The sequence below is a fragment of the Salvelinus fontinalis genome, chromosome 25 (assembly GCF_029448725.1).
Source record: "Salvelinus fontinalis isolate EN_2023a chromosome 25, ASM2944872v1, whole genome shotgun sequence".
Taxonomy (NCBI): Eukaryota; Metazoa; Chordata; class Actinopteri; order Salmoniformes; family Salmonidae; genus Salvelinus; species Salvelinus fontinalis.
Genome location: NC_074689.1, coordinates 21337404 through 21354340, shown reverse-complemented (window position 1 = coordinate 21354340; position 16937 = coordinate 21337404). Strand labels below are relative to the sequence as shown.

General features: G+C 45.6%; 1 protein-coding gene across 4 annotated transcripts in view; it reads right to left on the bottom strand.

The window, feature by feature from the left end:
• LOC129822972 (trichohyalin-like) overlaps window positions 1-16937 on the bottom strand; it is a 156121-nt gene that overhangs the window by 16278 nt on the left and 122906 nt on the right. For 3 of the 4 annotated variants that reach the window (XM_055881585.1, XM_055881588.1, XM_055881587.1), the window contains 2 exons: window positions 6896-6989; window positions 6380-6414 (listed from right to left, as the gene is read on the bottom strand). The exons of the other annotated variant lie outside the window; for it this stretch is intronic. In XM_055881585.1, coding sequence (XP_055737560.1) covers window positions 6380-6414; window positions 6896-6989 — 129 coding nt within the window. The remainder of the gene's footprint in view (window positions 1-6379; window positions 6415-6895; window positions 6990-16937) is intronic. 4 annotated transcript variants of the gene reach the window in all.

The following is a 16937-nucleotide window of genomic DNA, read 5'->3' as shown; positions in this document are numbered from 1 at the left end:
CTGACAGTAAATCTCAGTAAGACCAAAATAATGGTGTTCCAAAAAAGGTCCAGTCGCCAGGACCACAAATTCCATCTAGACACCGTTGCCCTAGAGCACACAAAACACTATACATACCTCGGCCTAAACATCAGCACCACAGGTAACTTCCACAAAGCTGTGAACGATCTGAGAGACAAGGCAAGAGGGGCATTCTATGCCATCAAAAGGAACATAAATTTCAACATACCAATCACGATCTGGCTAAAAATACTTGAATCAGTCATAGAGCCCATTGCCCTTTATGGTTGTGAGGTCTGGGGTCCGCTCACCAACCAAGATTTCACAAAATGGGGCAAACACCAAATTGAGACTCTGCATGCAGAATTCTGCAAAAATATCCTCCGTGTACAACGCAGAACACCAAATAATGCATGCAGAGCAGAATTAGGCCGATACCCACTAATTATCAAAATCCAGAAAAGAGCCGTTAAATTCTACAACCACCTAAAAGGAAGCGATTCCCAAACCTTCCATAACAAAGCCATCACCTACAGAGAGATGAACCTGGAGAAGAGCCCCCTAAGCAAGCTGGTCCTAGGGCTCTGTTCACAAACACAAACACACCCCACAAAGCCCCAGGACAACAGCACAATTAGACTCAACCAAATCATGAGAAAACAAAAAGATAATTACTTGACACATTGGAAAGAATTAACAAAAAAACAGAGCAAACTAGAATGCTATTTGGCCCTAAACAGAGAGTACACAGTGGCAGAATACCTGACCACTGTGACTGACCCAAACTTAAGGAAAGCTTTGACTATGCACAGACTCAGTGAGCATAGCCTTGCTATTGAGAAAGGCCGCCGTAGGCAGACATGGCTATCAAGAGAAGACAGGCTATGTGCACACTGCCCACAAAATGAGGTGGAAACCGAGCTGCACTTCCTAACCTCCTGCCCAATGTATGACCATATTAGAGACACATATTTCCCTCAGATCATACAGATCCACAAAGAATTCGAAAACAAATCCAATTTTGATGAACTCCCATATCTACTGGGTGAAATTCCACAGTGTGCCATCACAGCAGCAAGATTTGTGACCTGTTGCCACAAGAAAAGGGCAACCAGTGAAAAACAAACACCATTGTAAATACAACCCATATTTATGCTTACTTATTTTAACTTGTGTGCTTTAACCATTTGTACATTGTTACAACACTGTATATATTTAATATGACACTAGTAATGTCTTTATTGTTTTGAAACTTCTGTATGTGTAATGTTTACTGTTAATTCGTTTTGTTTGTTTCACTTTTGTGTATTGTCTACCTCATTTGCTTTGGCAATGTTAACACATGTTTCCCATGCCAATAAAGCCCCTTGAATTGAATTGAAAGAGAGAGAGAGAGATAGAGGGAGAGAGACAAAGACAGATAGCGAGAAAGAGTGGGAGAGAGAGAGAAATATATATTTAAGGCCTAGTTTCACTCTTTCCTCTCATCTTCTCTCCTGCCCGTTTAGACTGAAGAAGAGCTTTCAGGGGTTTTAGTCTCCTTGCTTCTCTCATATCCTTCATATCCTGCATGCTTCATTCTATAGCTAGAGGACTCCTGATATCTCCAGGTGTGATAAGAAGGATTTTTTGTCTCTTTATCTGTTGTTGTCTAGTACTGTATTTTTGCTAGCTAGGGTTATCTACTTTAAGTGCTGCCTGTCTTCCCAGGGGTCTACATGGTGTGTGAACTGCTGCCTGATCATCATTTGCAGATAGTTGTTGACCCATCAACCAGGATCAAGGGGCAGGGCGACTTGTTTTGGTAATCAGTGGCTGTATTGGGGGAGGAGTGGTTTCAATCAGCAAGTAGTACAGGGAAGTGTTCTCTCCACCTCTGCTAGTCAATTAGCAATTAGTGTTAGTTCTTCAATCTCCCCTTGTTTCTCAGCGGCGGTCATGTTGCAAAAATAAGACCGTTGCCGAAACAAAGACTGTTCTGCCGAGTTATTAAGAAAGAGAGGAAGGCTTCACACCACTAGTTGTTTACAGATTCTCATTTTGCTCTTTTGTAGCTTTGTCAACTGTGTGTGTGTGTCTCTATACCTGTCCGCACCTCTCCCTGTAGGCTTTACAGTCGCTCCCCAACCCTTGGCTGCAACCCTTCTAATTTAGTGTACCCTGCGCGCACAACCCATGTGGAACTCTGGGTCTCGGGCAGCTTTTAGAGTTCATCTCAGCCTATGCTGCACTTCAGTCCCTTGACTGTACTGCCCTGACAGAGACATGGATCCCCCCAGAGAACACTGCTACTCCAGCTGCTCTCTCTTCATCTGACTACGTTTTCTCTCATAGTCCAAGATCATCTGGTCGTCATAGTGGTGGCACAGGTCTACTCATTTGTCCTAAGTGGAGATTTTCTATTTTCTCCCTCTCTTACCTGTTTCTCCTCATTTGAATTCCATACTGTCACTTGTCCACTCAAGATTAACAGTATGCCCACCAGGTGCCCTTGGAGAGTTCCTCAATGAGTTGTACACCTTGATAAGCTAATTTCCTGACGATGGCTCACCGCTCTTAGTACTTGGCGACTTCAACCTCCCGACGTCTGCCTTCGATTAATTTCTTTCCACTTCTCACCCTTTCCCAATCCCCTCCCACTGACAAGGCAGGCAATGCACTTGGCCTCATCTTTACTAGAGGCTGCTTACCTACTAATCTCACTGCAACCCCCCTCCAGGTCACTGATCACTACTTTCCTTTTCTGTCTCCCTTTCCTCCAACTCATGTCACTCGGCCCCTATGCAGATGGTCATGCGCCGTCACAATCTTGCTCTCTCTCTCCCACTACTCTCCTATTCTATCCTATAATCTCTCCTTTCTGCTAAATCCTCCTGTCTCCTGATTCTGCCACTCCTCCCTTTTCGTATCCTATGACTCGCACCGCCCCCTTTCCTCCCGCTTGGGTCGGCCCTCCCCTCTTGCTCCGTGGCTGAGTGACTCATTGCGAGTTTACAGAAGAGGGCTGCGGGCAGCTGAGCGAAAACGGAGGAAAACTAAACTTCCGGAGGACCTATCAACCTTTCATTCCCTACTCTCCCTCCTCTCTCTCCCTCTGTATCCGCTGCTAAAGCCACTTTCTACCACTAAATTTCAAGCGTATGCCTCTAACCCTAGGAAACTCTTTTCCACTTTCTCCCTCCTTAATCCTCTACCCCCCCCCCCCCCCCCCCCTCTCTGTGGACAACTTTGTCAACTCAGCCATGACATAATGCTACTCATTCACTCAGACCATTGAGACCACTGGTCTCACTCACACAGAAGTACCTTACGCCTTGACCTCTTTCTCCCTTCTCTCTCCAGATGACATCCTGCGACTAGTGAGGTCTGGCCGCCCGACAACCTGCCTGCTCGACACCATCCCCTCCTGCCTTCTCCACACCATCTCTGGAGACCTTCTCCCATTCCTCACTTGCCTCACCAATTCATCCCTGACCACTGGCTGCATCCTCTCTGACTTCAAAATGGCCCGAGTTGCTCCCCTCAAGAAACCAACCTTCGACTCATCTGACATGAAAAACTATAGACCTGTATCATTTTCTTTACAAAACACTTGAGCGTGCTGTCTCTAATCAACTTTCTCATTATCTTTCTCAGAACGATCTTCTTGACCCTAACCAGTCAGGCTTCAAGACGGGTCACTCAACCGAGACTGCTCTTCTCTGTCACGGACGCTGCAAAAGCTGACTCTCTTCTCTGTTCTCATCCTCCTAGATCTATCCGCTGCCTTTGACACCATGAACCATCAGATCCTCCTCTCAGGGCTGGGCGTCTCAGGCTCTGCACACTCTTGGATTGCATCCTACCAGGTGATGTGGAGAGGATCTGAGTCTGCACTACGTACTATCACTACTGGTGTCCCCCAGGGCTCGGTTCTAGGCCCTCTCCTCGCTATACACCCCGAGACACTCGGCTCCATCATATCCTCACACAGTCTTCTGTCATTGCTATGTGGATGACACTCAACTACTTTCCTTCTGACACCAGGTGGCGACACATCTTTGCGTGCCTGGCAGATATGTCAACTTGGATGTCAGAGGGGATGCAGCCAGTGGTCAGGGATGAATTGGTGAGGAATGTCGGCCCACCACCTCAAGCTCAACAAGACGGAATTGCTCTTCCTCCCGGGGAAGGCCTGCCTGCTCAAATACCTCCATCACGGTTGACAACTCCACAGCGTTCCCCTCCCAGAGTGCAAAGAACCTTGGCGTGACCCTGGATAACACCTTGTCATTCTCTGCAAACATCAAAGCAGTGACCCGCTCCTGCAAGTTCATGTTCTACAACATTCGTAGAGTACGACCCTACCTCACACAGGAAGCGGGTGCAGATCCTAATCCAGGCACTCGTCCTCTCCCGTCCGGACTACTTCAACTCGCTGTTGGCTTTGCTCCCCGCTTGTGCCATCAAACCCCTGACACTTACCCAGACTGCTGCAGCCCACCTGGTTTTCAACCTTCCCAAGTTCTCTCATGTCACCCGGCTCTTCTGCACACTCCACTGGCTTCCTGTCAAAGCTTGCTTCCACTACAAGATCATGGTGCTTGCCTGTGGAGCAGCAAGAGGAACTGCCCCTCCCTACCTTCAGGCTATGCTCAAACCCTACACCCCAACCTGAGCATTCCGGTCTGCCACCTCAGGTCTCTTGGCCATCCCCTCCTATGGGAGGGCAGCTTCCGCTCAGCCCAGTCCAAGCTCTTCTCTGTCCTGGCACCCCAGTCATGGAACCAGCTTCTTCCTGAAGCTAGGACAGCAGAGTCCCTGCCAATCTTCCAAAAACATCTGAAACCCCGCCTCTTCAATCATCATATTAAATCCTCCTCACTTCGACCCCCCCCCCCCTAGCTCTGACTCTACGATAGAGGAAACATGTACTTTCTATTCCTGTGGTATGTGGATGTACCACCTAGTTATCTTAAGATGAATACACTAACTGTAAATCACTCTGGAAAAGAGCATCTGCTAAATGACTAAAATGTAAAAATATCCTCGCCTCTCGTCCCTTCTCACTCCTCCTCTCCTCACTCCTTCTCCTCTCATCCCCTCTACTCCTCTCTTTTCCTCCCCTCTCATGCTTAATCTTCTCTCCTCGTTTTCTGTCCAAAATCAATAAATATACAGCTTAATGGGTGAACTTTATGATCCTGGTAAAAGTATATTGTACTACGTAGCCTATATTACACAGCATATAGTGGTATAGAGGCTGTATATAGCAAGCTTTGTAATCATCATGGAATAACCAATGATTAGAGAGGGATTTCAGAAAATATTTCTAATAACTGACTCTTCACTAGGTTGATCACTGTCATGATTATACCACCGTATCCCTAGAGACTTCCTTCATAATGCATGATCCTAATCATGTGTAGGCCAATAGGTATATGACAGCCATGCAAATATCACTTCTCATATAGCAAGTATTCCGATTCATATATGCTATGGGGAAATTGTAATAATGACATGAAGGGGTTTTCCCATAATAAGAGACAATAGAAGACAGCTTCATTCACTGCATCTTATCTCAGTCTACATTAATATATTCACCCCATCAAAAACCCTCATCTACACATCTATATGAATCTCTTCTCTCGGCCTCTGTAGCAATTATTCAGAAAGACAAAGAGATGTGATTCACCTTTCTGTCAGGGCCCTTAATAATATCATTAAAATGACTGACAGCTTTGAAATGTGTTTGAAACCAATAGGAGTCCAAACAAATAAGATCAGTTTGGAAATAAAGCCTGTTGGTTCGTTAGGGGACGAGGAGGGGGCGTGGTGGAGGGATGCATCGTTAACAAGGGGGACCCAAGGGGTCAAGGTGGGGGGTGATTGGTAGTGTGTGTGTGTAGGTTTGGGGAGGATTGCTTCAGGCAGGTACCTCTATTGCCCCCCAAAACCATCCCATCTGTCCATCATTCTTTCATCCTTTTAATGAAACTAATAGATTAACCTCTCCACTACAGATGAAACTTAATCTGACAACAATGAGGACTCTGGTCAGAGACTTATCATTGTTAAAGACTCAGCATGAGTTAGTTATTCAGTGTGTGTGTGTGGGTAGGTCATGACACACACAGACACAGGTGGCATCGCCTAAGGGTCTTTTAATTGGCAGTACACCCCCCCCCCCTTATGTCATTATCCCATTCACAACTTTTCATTGGTAATAACATCATTAACAGCTGCTGGGGAATAAGCAGCCTGAGTGTATGAAACGCCTGTGTCTGGATGTGATCTACTATGGTGACTGATTGGGAGTATACACACACACATGTATGACCACACACTCACACACACCGTGTCCAGACAGAGAACAGACACACAGACAGTCGGTACTTACTCCTCCTGCTGTTGACCCCGGTCTTGAACCTGGGCCTACGGAAAAAATGACAAGCTAAATATTAATCTAAGGCGACGATAGTCTTATCGGCGCTATTTTCCATGTGGAGTTTTGTTCTATTCTACAATGTTCTATACTAATCACTGGTGTGATTCTGATTGAGTTCCGGTCATTAGGGTCATTAGTGTTGAGACAGGTGTTTGGTGGCTGTATGCCTCAGGCACAGACCCACTGCTGACATATCAGACAGAGTGATAGGACTCAGATGCTGTTACCATTGTCTGATCAAAGTATTGGGAAATATGACATATTACAGAGACTAAATGGCATGTGTGGTTAGACCAAAGGCTTCTAAAAGAGACAGACACAATTAGAAGAGTGGTGGGGGGGTACAAAATGTTATACACAAACAACTGTGCATATGTCAACTACAGAAATTCTACATCTTTCTTTCCTCTTTCTTTTTTCTCCCTCTTTCTCAGTCTAGAACATCTCTCTCTTCTTCCTCTCATTTACCTTTAAGCGTTCCATCTCTCTCTCCTTCTCCTCCCCCTCATCTCCCAATTTCCTCAGCTCCTCCTCTAGGGCCCTGTTAGCCTCCTGAAGATGTCTGAGAGAGAGAAATAGAGACACAGAAACAGAGAGAGAATGAGAGAGAGAGAGACAGAGAGAGAGAATGAGAGAGAGAGACAGAGAGAGAAAGAGAGAGAGAGAGAGAGAGAGAGAGAGAGAGAGAGAGAGAGAGAAGCGATCCATATAGATTTGTGGATGAGAGGAGAGAGACGGAGAAAGGCAACATAAATGAAGGAGATGGAGAGAGGAACACAGTGCACTCAAACCACTGTCTGGCTTTAATGATGTCATTTAGGTGGAATGGCAGGCGAACACGCTGACCCAGACAGACAGACGGACAGACAGACAAGACATAGTGAGAGGACAGAAAGATAGAGAGGACAGAAGGCTAGAGAGGACAGAAGGATAAAAGGATAGAGAGGACAAAAGGCTAGAGAGGACAGAGGATAGAGAGGACAGAAGGCTAGAAAGGACAGAGGATAGACATGACAGAAGGATAGAGAGGACAGAAGGATAGAGAGGACAAAAGGATAGAGACGACACAGGATAGAGACGACAGAAGGATAAATGGATAGAGAGGAAAGAAGGACAGAGAGAATAGAAGGATAGAGATTACAGAAGGATAGAAAGGACAGAAGGATAGAAAGGACGGAAGGATAGAGAGGACAGAAGGACAGATGACAGAAGGATAAAAGACTAGATAGGACAGAAGGCTAGATGGGACAGAAAGCTAAAGGGGACAGAAGGCTAGAGAGGACAGAAGGCTAGATGGGACAGAAAGCTAGAGGGCACAGAAGGCTAGAAGGGACAGAAAGCTAGAGGGCACAGAAGGCTAGAGAGGACAGAAGGCTAGAGAGGACAGGAGGCCAGAGAGGACAAAATGATTGCGAGGACGGAAGGATAGAGAGGACAGAAGAATAGAGAGGACAGAAGGATACGAGGATAGAGAGGACAAAAGGATAGAGAGGATAGAAGGGTGGAGAGAACAGAAGGATAGAGAGGATAGATAGGTAGAGAGGACCGAAGGCTAGAGAGGACAAAATGATAGCGAGGACAGAAGGGTAGAGAGGACAGAAAGGTAGAGAGGACCGAGGGATAGAAGACAGAAGGATAGAGGACAGAAGGACAGATAGGATAGAGATTACATAAGGATACAAGGACAGAGAGGACAGAAGGGTAGAGAGGACGGAAGGGAGGAGATGACAAAAGGATAAAAGGATAGAGAGGACAGAAGGATAAGAAGGATAGAGTAGACCGAAGGGTAGAGTGGACAGAAGGATAGAGGACAGAAGGACAGAGAGGATAGAAAGATAGAGAGTACATAAGGATACAAGGACAGAGAGGACAGAAGGGTAGAGAGGACAGAAGGATAGAAAGGACGGAAGGATAGAGAGGACAGAGATGACAGAAGGACAAAATGATAGAGAGAACAGAAGGACAACATGTTAGATGGGACAGAAGGCTAGAGAGGACAGAAGGGTAGAAAGGAAGGAAGGATAGAAAGGATGGAAGGAGAGAGAGGACAGAAGGAGAGAGAGGACAGGAGAGAGAGGATAGAATGATAGCGATTACAGAAGAATACAAGGCCAGAGAGGACAGAAGGCTAGAGAGGACAAAATGATAAAAGGCTAGAGAGGACAGAAGGCTAGAGAGGACAAAATGATAAAAGGCTAGAGAGGACAGAAGGCTAGAGAGGACAAAATGATAAAAGGCTAGAGAGGACAGAAGACTAGAGAGGACGGAAGGATAAAAGGCTAGAGAGGACAGAAGGATAGAGAGGACAAAATGATAAAAGGCTAGAGAGGACAGAAGACTAGAGAGGACAGAAGACTAGAGAGGACGGAAGGATAAAAGGCTAGAGAGGACATAAGACTAGAGAGGATGGAAGACTAGAGAGGATAGAAGGCTAGAGAGGACAGAAGGCTAGAGAGGATAGAAGGCTAGAGAGGACGGAAGACTAGAGAGGACAAAATGATAAAAGGCTAGAGAGGACAAAATGATAAAAGGCTAGAGAGGACAAAATGATAAAATGCTAGAGAGGACAAAATGATAAAAGGCTAGAGAGGACAAAATGATAAAAGGCTAGAGAGGACAAAATGATAAAAGGCTAGAGAGGACAGAAGACTAGAGAGGACGGAAGGCTAAAGAGGATGGAAGACTAGAGAGGACAGAAGGCTAGAGAGGACAAAATGATAAAAGGCTAGAGAGGACAGAAGACTAGAGAGGACATAAGACTAGAGAGGACGGAAGGCTAAAGAGGACGGAAGACTAGAGAGGACAGAAGACTAGAGAGGATGGAAGGCTAAAGAGGACGGAAGACTAGAGAGGACAGAAGACTAGAGAGGATGGAAGGCTAGAGAGGACAGAAGACTAGAGAGGACGGAAGGCTAGAGAGGACAGAAGACTAGAGAGGACAGAAGACTAGAGAGGACAGAAGACTAGAGAGGAGGAAAGGCTAGAGAGGACAGAAGGCTAGAGAGGACAGAAGGCTAGAGAGGACAGAAGACTAGAGAGGACAGAAGGCTAGAGAGGACAGAAGACTAGAGAGGACAGAAGACTAGAGAGGACGGAAGGCTAGAGAGGACAGAAGGCTAGAGAGGACGGAAGGCTAGAGAGGACGGAAGGCTAGAGAGGACAGAAGGCTAGAGAGGACATAAGACTAGAGAGGACAGAAGACTAGAGAGGACAGAAGACTAGAGAGGACGGAAGGCTAGAGAGGACGGAAGGCTAGAGAGGACGGAAGGCTAGAGAGGACGGAAGGATAGAGAGGACAGAAGACTAGAGAGGACAGAAGACTAGAGAGGACGGAAGGCTAGAGAGGACAGAAGACTAGAGAGGACGGAAGGCTAGAGAGGACAGAAGACTAGAGAGGACATAAGACTAGAGAGGACGGAAGGAAAGAGAGGACGGAAGGCTAGAGAGGAAGGTAGACTAGAGAGGACAGAAGGCTAGAGAGGACAAAATGATAAAAGGCTAGAGAGGACATAAGACTAGAGGACGGAAGGCTAAAGAGGACGGAAGACTAGAGAGGACAGAAGACTAGAGAGGACGGAAGGCTAAAGAGGACGGAAGGCTAGAGAGGACGGAAGGCTAGAGAGGACAGTAGACTAGATAGGACATAAGACTAGAGAGGACGGAAGGAAAGAGAGGACGGAAGGCTAGAGAGGAAGGTAGACTAGAGAGGACAGAAGGCTAGAGAGGACAAAATGATAAAAGGCTAGAGAGGACATAAGACTAGAGGACGGAAGGCTAAAGAGGACGGAAGACTAGAGAGGACAGAAGACTAGAGAGGACGGAAGGCTAAAGAGGACGGAAGACTAGAGAGGACAGAAGACTAGAGAGGACGGAAGGCTAGAGAGGACAGAAGACTAGAGAGGACATAAGACTAGAGAGGACGGAAGGAAAGAGAGGACGGAAGGCTAGAGAGGAAGGTAGACTAGAGAGGACAGAAGGCTAGAGAGGAAAAAATGATAAAAGGCTAGAGCGGACATAAGACTAGAGGACGGAAGGCTAAAGAGGACGGAAGACTAGAGAGGACAGAAGACTAGAGAGGACGGAAGGCTAAAGAGGACGGAAGACTAGAGAGGACAGAAGACTAGAGAGGACGGAAGGCTAGAGAGGACAGAAGACTAGAGAGGACGGAAGGCTAGAGAGGACAGAAGACTAGAGAGGACATAAGACTAGAGAGGACGGAAGACTAGAGAGGACAGAAGGCTAGAGAGGACAGAAGGCTAGAGAGGACATAAGGCTAGAGAGGACGGAAGACTAGAGAGGACAGAAGGCTAGAGAGGACAGAAGACTAGAGAGGACAGAAGGCTAGAGAGGACATAAGGCTAGAGAGGAACGAAGGAGAGAGATGACAGAAGGATAGAGAGGACAGAAGACTAGAGAGGACCGAAGGCTAGAGATGACAGAAGGCTAGAGAGGACATAAGGCTAGAGAGGACGGAAGACTAGAGAGGACAGAAGACTAGAGAGGACAGAAGACTAGAGAGGACGGAAGGCTAGAGAGGACATAAGGCTAGAGAGGACGGAAGACTAGAGAGGACATAAGACTAGAGAGGACAGAAGACTAGAGAGGACAGAAGACTAGAGAGGACAGAAGACTAGAGAGGACAGAAGGCTAGAGAGAACAGAAGACTAGAGAGGACGGAAGGAGAGAGATGACAGAAGGATAGAGAGGACATAAGGCTAGAGAGGACAGAAGGAGAGAGATGACAGAAGGATAGAGATTACAGAAGGATAGAAGAATAGAGGACAGATAACAGAAGGATAAAAGGATAGAGAGGACAGAAGGATAAAAGGCTAGATGAGACGGAAGGCTAGAGAGGACGGAAGGATAAAAGGTTAGAGATGACATAAGGCTAGAGAGGACAGCAGGATAGATATTACAGAAGGATACAAGGATAGAGAGGACAGAAGGACAGAGAGAACAGAGAGGACAGAGATGACAGAAGGATAACATGATAGAGAGGACAGAAGGCTAGAGAAGACAAGGATAGAGGGGACAGAAGGACAGAGAGAACAGAGAGGACAGAGATGACAGAAGGATAACATGATAGAGAGGACGGAAGGCTAGAGAAGACAAGGGTAGAGAGGACAGAAGAACAGATGACAGAAGGACAGATGGACAGAGTGGATAGAGATTACAGAAGGATACAAGGACAGAAGGGTAGAGAGGACGGAAGGATAGAGAGGACGGAAGGACAGAGAGGATGGAAGGATAGAGAGGATAGAAGGATAGAGAGGACGGAAGGACAGAGAGGATGGAAGGATAGAGAGGATAGAAGGATAGAGAGGATGGAAGGATAGAAATGACAGAAGGATAAAAGGCTAGAGAGGACAGAAGGATAGAGAACAGAAAGACACACACACACACACACACACACACACACACACACACACACACACACACACACACACACACACACACACACACACACACACACACACACACACACACACACACACACACACACACACAGAGGAAGAAGGAGAGACATTCTCAGCATGACGGCGGTATGGAGCTACAGGGGGTGGAATGATGGATGACGGGAAGACCACTTTGATCTCTGAAGAACAGTGTCAGTGTGTATGTGTGTGTTTGCTGACGGCGGGCAGGAAGTAATGTGTGTGTCAGGTGTGTGTCTTTCTCTGAGATTCTGAATCAGAGAGGAGTGTGTAACACGCACACACCTACGAACGCACACACACACCCACACCAACACCCGCTGTGATCACACACTCCCCCCTGGTGGGAAAGGTGACCTAGTTAGCAGGTGCAGCGTTTAGCTGAGCTGAGTTTCCTGTCTCAGAACATCCAGTCATCTTTAGTAAACAAATTTGCCGCTCAGGGACAACACACACACTCTCAAGGACACACAAACACATACATATGTAATAGGTGTACATCATGTGTTTCTGGTAAGGGGGTCCATACCTAGTTAAGGGGCTTTGTGTCAGTGTTTCTCCATCCTAGTCCTGGGGACCCTAGGGGGAGCACAGTTTTGTATTTGCTCTAGCACTAACATTAACACACCCGATTCCTAGGGATGTAACGATTCTCCGATACGCATCGGTCCCTGGTTCAAATGTTTAAGATACTAGTGTATTGGTCAGCAGACCCCAAACCGATCCAAATGTAGCATGCATTTGTCAGAACATCGATTTAAACGTTACGAATTGCCAGTTGCACATTATTTATTTTATTTTTTATTCTACCTTCTGAAAATACCTCATCTTTTGTGACAACTGATGCGTCCTGTCCTTCAGTGTGGAACTAAGCATGTGTCATTTTGAATGTCAAACAACCCCAGATAATATCAGTAGCCTGTAGTCAAACTGTGCATTGTGCCCAACTTCATGCGCTGACCAACGCGAGTTAGGCGGCATCTTACACATGCTAAAATGTTTATGTGTTGAGTGACAACCTTTGCAATGTGCTAGGTTATTATTGTTATCTATGTGCTGAAAATGGTGTTTTACCAGAACAACTTTCATCTGGCAATACCTGCTGAACAGAGCTTACAATAGGTTTTATTTTGATTGTTCAGGTTCAACATCAGCAATAGTTTTGGTATATTTTTTAAATATAATGACATAACAAGGACTGTAAACTTCCGACTTCAACTGTATATAATTATAAGATAGAAAGTATAATGATATTTAATGATAAGATATAGACAGTACAATGATACATAATGAGAAGATAGACAGTATAAAGGGAAAGGGGGATACCTAATCAGTTGTACAACTGCATTCAACCCAATCTCTCTATACATAATGAGAAGATAGACAGTATAATGATAATATACAGTACAATGATATATAATGATAAGATAGACAGTACAATGATACATAATGAGAAGATAGACAGTATAATGATAATATACAGTACAATGATATATAATGATAAGATAGACAGTACAATGATACATAATGAGAAGATAGACAGTACAATGATGCATAATGAGAAGATAGACAGTACAATGATACATAATGAGAAGATAGACAGTATAATGATAATATACAGTACAATGATACATAATGAGAAGATAGACAGTACAATGATACATAATGAGAAGATAGACAGTACAATGATGCATAATGAGAAGATAGACAGTACAATGATACATAATGAGAAGATAGAAAGTACAATGATACATCATGAGAAGATAGACAGTACAATGATAATATACAGTACAATGATACATAATGATAAGATAGACAGTACAATGATACATAATGATAAGATAGACAGTACAATGATAATATACAGTACAATGATACATAATGATAAGATAGACAGTACAATGATACATAATGATAAGATAGCCAGTATAATGATAATATACAGTACAATGCTATATACTGATAAGAGAGACAGTATAATGATACATAATGATAAGATAGACAGTACAATGATATATAAAGATTAAGATAGACAGTACAATGATGTATAATGATAAAATAGACAGTACAATGATATATAATGATTAAGATAGACAGTATAATGATAAGATAGACAGTAAAATGATATATAATGATAAGAGAGACAGTATGATATATCATAAGATATAATTATAATACAATAGACATAATAATGATATGACAGACAGCAAAATTAGATATAATGATAAGATATCATTGTATCTCATTATACTGTATATCTTATCATTATATCTCATTATACTGTCTATCTTATCATTATATCTCATTATACTGTCTATCTTATAGGAGTACAAATTGAAGAAGTGGCAGAAACCAAACTATTGGGAGTGCAGCTAGACAACTGCTTATCATGGTCGTCTCAAATAACTCATCTATGTAAAAAAAAATAATATTGAAACAGCATGCATAATCAGAAGGATAGCTAAATATTTACCAGGAAAAATACTTCAGCAAATAACACAAGCATTAATTGAGAGTCAGGTGAACTACTGTTCTGTGGTCTGGGGAAATGCATCAAGTAAAGTTAGGAGGCTGCAGAATCCACAGAATAAAGCAGCAAGGATTGTTTTAAGGTGGAGATATGGTTCTTCTGTTGCAGTCATGCTCAATGCTCTTGGTTGGTCACCAATCGACAAGATAATAAAAAAAAAATATGCTTATTTTATTTCATAATATACATCATTTAAGACGGCCAAGTTCTATTCACAACGGTATTCAGTTGGTAAGAGACAGACATTCCGTAAATACTAGGAATAGATTGTCCACCATCTATGCGTCATCCAGACAGAAAAGAGAAATAGGCAAAAGAACATTCGATTTAGACCAATAAAGAAATGGAATAAATTAACTGAGCAAACTAGAAACCTTTCAATATATAAATTTAAACATTATTTTTAAAAAATTTACATATAATACATAGAAATGTTGTGGGTCTATAGTAGATGAATATAGTCTTGTCACGCCCTGGCCTTAGTATTCTTTGTTTTCTTAATTATTTTAGTTAGGTCAGGGTGTGACATGGGGAATGTATGTGTTTTTTGTAGTGTCTAGGGTGGTTGTAAGGTTTAGGGGGTTTATTAGAGTAGTTGGGTTTATGTTTAGTATGGAAGTCTAGCTGTGTCTATGGTTGAGTGTAGGTATCTAGGAAAGTCTATGGTTGCCTGAATTGGGTCTCAATTAGAGACAGCTGGTTATTGTTGTCTCTGATTGGGAGCCATATTTAAGGCAACCATAGGCTTTAGCTGTTTGTGGGGAATTGTCTATGTCAGTGTGTAGTGTTTGTGTCAGCACTATTTATATGTATAGCTTCACGGTCGTCAGTTTGTTATTTTCTTAGTTTTTTTGTACAGTTGTTAGTTTCTTGTTTTTCTCTCTTCTATAATAAAAGAAGATGTACTTTCCACGCGCTGCGCCTTGGTCCTCTCTCAGTCCCTTTGACGATCGTGACAGAATTCCCCACCAACCATGGATCAAGCAGCGTGAGAGGAACCAGGACTCGTGGACTTGGGAGGAAATATTGGACGGAAAGGGACCCTGGTCTCAACCAGGAGAATATCGCCGCCCCAAAGCTGAGCTGGAGGCAGCGAAAGCAGAGAGGTGGCGATATGAGGAGGCAGCACGGAAACAAGGCTGGAAGCCCGTAAGTCAAACCCAAAAATTTCTTGGGGGGGGCTCTCGGGTAATTTAGTTGGGTCAGTCGGGAGATGTGAGCCAACTCCTCCTGCTTACCATAGGGAGCCGGTGAGGGCGGATTTGGAGGTGAGTGACGCGGAGACAGTAAAGGAGTTAATGGAGAAATTGGAGGAGAGAGTAATGAGGGATGTATTGGTTTGGTGCATGAGGCACGGCATCCGTCCTAACGAACGTGTTGGTGAGTTAATGTCACCGGGAACAGCTCTCCATACTCGTCCTGAGGTGCGTGCTAGCCTTCTGGTGAAGACAGTACCTACAGCACGCACAAAGCCTCCTGTGCGTCTCCAGAGTCCTGTACGCACTGTTCCTCCTTCACGCACTCTCCCTGTGGTGCGTGTCTCCAGCCCAGTGCCTCCAGTACCGGCACCACGCACCAAGCCGCCTGTGCGTCTCCAGAGCCCTGTACGCACTGATCCTTCTCCCCGCACTCGTCCTGAGGTGCGTGCCCTCAGCCCGGTACCACCAGTTCCGGTACCACGCACCAGTCCTATAGTGCGCCTTGAGAACTCAGTGTGCCCTGTACCTGCTCCCCGCACTAGCCTTGAGGTGCGTGTCTCCAGTCCGGTACCACCAGTTCCGGTACCACGCACCAAGCCTCATGTGCGTCTCCAGAGCCCTGTACGCACTGTTCCTTCTCCCTGTACTCGCACTGATGTGCGTGCCCTCAGCCCGGTACCACCAGTTCCGGTACCACACACCAGGCCTATAGTACGCCTTGAGAGTCCAGTATGCCCTGTTCCTCCTCCACGCACTCGTCCTATGGTGCGTGTCTCCAGCCCGGTACCACCAATTCCGGCACCACGCACCAAGCCTCCTGTGCGTCTCCAGAGTCCTGTGCATCCTGTTGCTGCTCCCCGCACTAGCCCTGAGATGCGTGTCCCCAGCCCGGTACCACCAGTTCCGGCACCACGCACTAGGCCTAATGTGCGCCCCCAGGGTCCAGTATGCCCTGTTCCTTCTCCCCGCACTAGCCTGAAGGTGCGTGTCCTTAGCCCGGTGCCTCCAGTTCCGGCACCACGCACCAGGCCTACAGTGCGCCTCAGCCGGCCAGAGTCTGCCGTCTGCACAGCGGTGCCTGAACTGCCCGTCTGCCAAGTGCCATCTGAGCCACCCGTCTGCCAAGCGCCATCTGAGCCACCCGTCTGCCAAGCGCCATCTGAGCCACCCGTCTGCCCAGCGCCATCTGAGCCACCCGTCTGCCAAGCGCCATCTGAGCCACCCGTCTGCCAAGCGCCATCTGAGCCATCCGTCTGCCCAGCGCCATCTGAGCCATCCGTCTGCCCAGCGCCATCTGAGCCATCCGTCTGCCCAGCGCCATCTGAGCCATCCGTCTGCCCAGCGCC